The following is a 5867-nucleotide window of genomic DNA, read 5'->3' on the forward strand; positions in this document are numbered from 1 at the left end:
AATAAGCGGATATTTCGATACTTCACGGTACACACTGTAGAGTGTCGACTGAGGTCTGACTGTCTGAGCCCTGAGGTATAAACTACTATAACTTGTTTGTATTTGCGGGTAATGTAAATAGCCAGTTTATTTATATCAATTAATTTATATTGCACAAAATATTAGCTATTTATAAAAGTTATAAATAATATAATTCATTGTGATTACGTATACAAATTCATATGGTCGACTATTGCAGTAGTACCTACTGCAGTGTGCGCTGACCGATTTGACTGCATTACTAGAGTCTAAAACAGTAAGCGATTTTTGTTCTGTTTTGAATTTTGTAATATAATTATTATGTCTATAACTCCGTACAATTTTGAGCCTTTGGTTACCGATGTTGATAACTATGATTATTTGGAGTACGAAGAATCAGTAGTTACTTACAACGATAGATCTAAATTAGCTGTAACAGATTGGTGCTCGTGTGGAAAATGTGAAAAACAAATAAATGATCGTGAATGTGTTTGTTGTTTTGAACTTGCGAATATTTTTAAAATGTGCACAAACAATGAGTGCATAACAAAAAATGCTTTATTTTCAAAAATTGTATTAGATGAAGACATTTTAAAAATTACCAGACAATACAAGATTTCAAAAACAAAGAATAAAACAAAAAAAAGAAGTTTACAATCAGCTACTATGGAAAATAAAGCATGGCGATTTATTTGCTACAAACAGTTTACACTTTGGGTTAATTTATGGATGACAATTGGAAGAGGTAAGTAAATTTATTTTCGACAGTGTTACACTAATAAAGTCATAGGTATGTAAAAAAATCTAATAATTTATTCTTTATTGTGTTTGTTTCATACTATAGGAAATAGAGTTGTTATTCCATCATGTGTGGTCAAAAATATTCGTGAACGTTATCCGGAAGAAAACGGATTGTACATTGGTTTTCAAAACCGGTGATTCATGTAATCTATTTCTTATTATAATAAATTAAAACATTATAATTCATAATAAAGTACATAAAATAAGATATGTAAGTTTTTAGTTTTTAAAGTCGTATAAAACCTACTATACTTCTATTCAATTCTGTGTACCTACCTTTATTTGAATGAGTTTATTTTATTTTATTTTAAGGTTTTTTAAACATTTACTTTAGTTTTTATATCATAAATTTTAATAACACATGTGTTAATACATTATACAAAATAACGGATTATAATATTATTAAATATACCTATGTATAATAACGTATTTATGTTTGATGTTTTATATATTTTATATTTGTCTTTCCTATAAACTACCCTGAAACACATTTTAGACAATAAAAATAATATGACATCTAAAGAAATGTATAACCTTTTTATAAATGTACTTTAATAATTTTTACCTTTAATCCATTTTTCTCTATAATTATTTTATCGCGCGAAATAAATCCCATGCGTGTATATTAAATACGGCCCGTCGGACGGCGTGATGTTATGACGTCACGCGTAAAACGCGACTTATATTTAAACGCGGAACCAATGTCCTAGAAACATTTAAGACCACCAAAAGTATTCTTTTTCAAAGCCCTATACATTAGCACAATAAAAAAAAAATAAATTTTTTTTGTATATAGTGCTTTAACCAAGTGGCAATGAACATAATACTGCTCTAAGTAGGTACATAAAATTAAATGGCGTTGATATAATGTATTACGTATATTGATTGAACAAAAGAATTATATTATTAGAAATATAATCATCACGCATAGACTAAAATCAAGATTACCTCGAAATGTCTTTCTATATATGTATTACATTGCCTATCATAAATTATAAACTAGTATATTGTAAAATACTAAGAGTATTGAAACAATAAATAAAAAAAAAATCTTAAAGAAATTTTTAAATTCATTTTGAAATAATAATATTCAAGATTACAATAAATTTCATAAAATTATTAAATTATTTACATTATTGAGATGAACTATATATACGGCTATTAATATTCTATAAAATTAAAAATTTTCAGGATCTGAAACAGAATAAAATAATAAAATATATAATTATAATAATATACAAACAAATATTCTTACTCTTATACAAATTTTTATGAAATATTTAATAGTAATGATATGTTTAACAGAGAATGCTCGGGAAAAGTTTAGGGTGCATATTATAAGATATGATTCACATATTTAGGAAAGATTATCAAAAATATAATACAAAAGTAATTTATTATTGTTTAAATCTTGATAATTATTGGCGAGTAACTAAATTTTTCAATATAATTCTAAAATAAAATTGCTTTTAACAGTTTATTTATTTAATTGGTATGCAGTTTTTCCCATGTAAATGGTCCATGTCTAAAAAGGTTAACTTAATGATGTTTTATAATAAAAAACGTCTATAACCAAAATTTAAATTTTAACCAAAATAAAATGGTTTTGAATTTATCAAAGATTCAGTGTACAGTATTTTAAATTGGAACATATTTTTTTATTATTCTAAGAGAACACGAGATATATATTTAAAGGTTTTTAATGCACAAATGAATATTATTATTTGTATTTTTTGAAATCTTCTGAAATGCATCAACTTTTTTTTGTTAACAATTTCTAGCACTCACTGTTTTAAATCTTTTTAGAAGAGTAAAAATTAGTATAATGTACCTAATTATATAAACTTAACTTAATTATTAGTTATAATATTTTGAATGCCTCGTAGTATTTGTAGCACACTATCGATATAGCTACATTAAATAAGAATCGCGATTACATAACAACGTTAAAAGTAAAGTTAATAATCATACATAAAAATGAAAGTATTACTTTGATAGGTACTTGACTGTATTATAGAGCCATATAATAGATATATATTTAATTTGTTTATTAGGACAATGTCATAGTGATTGAACAACGCAATAAGGTTAAATTATATGTAATTAATAAATAAGTTCCTACACAACAATTAAACATATAATTTTAAATACCTTAGTAATTATATGACTCCGGATTTACCTTAGGCTTATCTAATCCGTCCGATTTTCGCCCCTAGATGACGTATAAAAAGACATGCTTCGAAGTAATCCATCGCTAAATCAGGCCACTTTTCATAATCCTACTTAGGAACCATTAGATCTACTTACCCATCTTTTGCATTCTTTCATTGTAATTATGAATGTCAACTTTCCTTCTATTTTAGTTATTCCAACAACTTGATCAGGTACAAGTCAGCGTGTTAATCCGTATTTCGTCCTTTTTAAATTTAATGCATAGATTGATCATCTAATCATAGGTGGTTGACTAATGCAATAAAATTGAATTAAATATACATTTATAAATAAGTTCATACAAAACAATTATGTATAAAAATTTAAATACCTAAATATTTATATGTCTCCGGATTTACCTTAGGTTTACCCCATAATCCGTTTTTCGCCCCTAGATGATGTATAAAATAGTTGGTTTTGAAAATAATCCAACGCCAAGCCGAGCCATTTTTTATAAAACTCTTAGGTGTCAAAATTCACTGTCTCATTATTTGCTTTTGTCCATTTAATTATAAACGTCATTTTTCGCTTATTTTTTTTATTCCAAATATTTGAATTGGTTCAAGTCTGCGTGTTAATCCGTATTTCGTCCTTTTTAAATTTAATGCATATGATTGAAATATAGATGGTTGACCAAGGCAATAGGATTAAATTATATTTACATTATTAAATGAGTTCATACAAAACAATTAAACACACAATTTTAAATACCTTAGTCATTATATGACTCGGTATTTACCTTAGGTTTATCTCATCGTCGAAAAAATAGACGTGCTTCGAAGTAATCCAACGCTAAGTCAGGCTACTTTTTAAATGTAAACAACATTTTATTTATAAATTGTTGAAGAAATTAAATATTTATGTAGTACAGTAGCCTATAATAAACAACCCGTTTTTAAAATTAAATTATTTGATATTTGTGGGTACATAATGTTTTATTGTATACCCTAAAGCTTGCCACATTTTAAACAGCGTGCACTGGCGAGCCGGCGGCGACAGATAACACGCCGTATGTATTTCATAAATAAAGACAATAATAATTAGAAATTATAATAAACAAAATAAAAATAAATATAAAATTAGCAGCTGGTGCGCGTGAGTGTGTATATAATATATGTATTATTTATCGGTCTTAACAGGTATAATTTTCATACGAATGTAATTTTTATTAAGCTACCAGGCACAATTTGGGGTTTGGATACTGACTATTGTTAAACTTTTGTTCTCTTATTAATTTGACTAATACAAATCAATGGTTCGACAAAATGTATGTTATATGTGGAAAGTAAATATGTAAAGGCGCTTCCACATAGTATACAAACATGAAATATAGCATATGCAAATTCATCACAAACACGAAAAACAGAGATGATGTGAACGTGTTTACAAATAGTAAGTACACACAGTGCACACACGCGTATTTCATGATTGCAATAAAAGCGGTATATCAAAGATATTTATAACGACTATTGGACGGGATCTTTCATGTTTGTACTGTTTGCACATTAGCAATACAAAATAATTTAAAATAATATTTTATAAAATGATATTATTAGTTGTCACTTTGTTGTTGTGTAGTGCACAGTGTAGTTCGTGGTGTTGCTTTTTTTTCGAAAAAAATGGACTTCACAGACGATCAAATTATAAACCTAATAAATGAATATGAAAAATATCCACTTTTGTAGGATCCTATGATAAATTTTATAAATTAAATAATAAAAAAAAAGATGCATGGGATGAAATGGCTTCATTTTTCAACATTAATGGTGAAGTCCTTAAAAAAAAAATGAATTCAGTTTTGAATTCCTATCGTCGAGAGCGCCAAAAAGTAAATTCAAAAATTTCCGGAATGGGTGCCAATGAAGTTTACACATGAAATATTTAATGATCATTTATACTGTGAAAATCAAATTTACAAATTTAGACAAACCTGCTCTACCCTACTTTGTTGGTTATGTTGCTCAAAATTTCAAAAAGCTCCTCTCCGACTTATTGGTCGTCCCATACCAACTATCATCCAGAAACAATCGAATTCTTCATTACCCAGCTAAAGATTTATCAACCATGAGACCTAGCAACAATCCATCACCCAATGTAACCCCAGAGCGTAGGAAACTCCCAGCTGACAAACGTAAAGCAAGATCGATTTGGTAACGAACTCGATACCCATATAACAAGTATAGGTGCAATATGCTTTCGAATAAACTCTCTTCTCAAAATTCACAAAGACGACTCCTACAAAAATTATTTACAAAACCTCTCACTTAAAAATGGCCAACTTTGGCGCAAAACAAAATCAATTCTCCGATTAAAGGAGAAAATTACGCCGCCTCTTCAACGACAAAAAAAAATACTTTTGCTGTCACCGAAAGTGAAAAAGCAGATGCACTAGCGAATTAGCTATCAACAGTATTCATAACACACTCAATCTATCCACTACCTTTGCATATTGAGATGGTCACAGAATCATTCCTTTCTCTACTACCTATGGGCCTACCTGCAAAACCTACCTCACCAGCTTAAATAAGGGAAATAATAAAAAAATGGCCAACATGAAATCTCCCGGCCATAATCTCATAACTAATAAAATAATCAAAAACCTACCGGCTAAAACAATAATCCATCTTACCCGTGTATACAATGCTACCCTACGACTTTTCTACTTTGCAAGAACTTGGAAATCCTTAGTTATCATAACAGTTCTTAAACCTGGAAAATCACCAGAAAACCCATCTTCATACCGACCTATAAGTCTTCTACCAATTCTTGGCAAAATTCTGGAAAAAATATTACTAAAGCGCCTCTCTGTCATAACAAATGAAAACAAAAACTTGCCC

The 5867-nt window shown here is 28.4% G+C and overlaps 1 protein-coding gene across 1 annotated transcript; it reads left to right on the forward strand.

Annotated features, from left to right (window-relative positions):
• Positions 1 to 339: 339 nt before the first annotated feature.
• Positions 340 to 957, forward strand: LOC113557673. The gene is made up of 3 exons (XM_026963233.1): positions 340 to 499; positions 599 to 763; positions 863 to 957. The coding sequence occupies exons 1-3, from the start codon at positions 340 to 342 to the stop codon at positions 955 to 957; spliced, it is 420 nt and encodes a 139-aa protein (XP_026819034.1).
• The last annotated feature ends 4910 nt before the right edge of the window (positions 958 to 5867 follow it).

The sequence above is a fragment of the Rhopalosiphum maidis genome, chromosome 3 (assembly GCF_003676215.2).
Source record: "Rhopalosiphum maidis isolate BTI-1 chromosome 3, ASM367621v3, whole genome shotgun sequence".
NCBI classification, from domain to species: Eukaryota; Metazoa; Arthropoda; class Insecta; order Hemiptera; family Aphididae; genus Rhopalosiphum; species Rhopalosiphum maidis.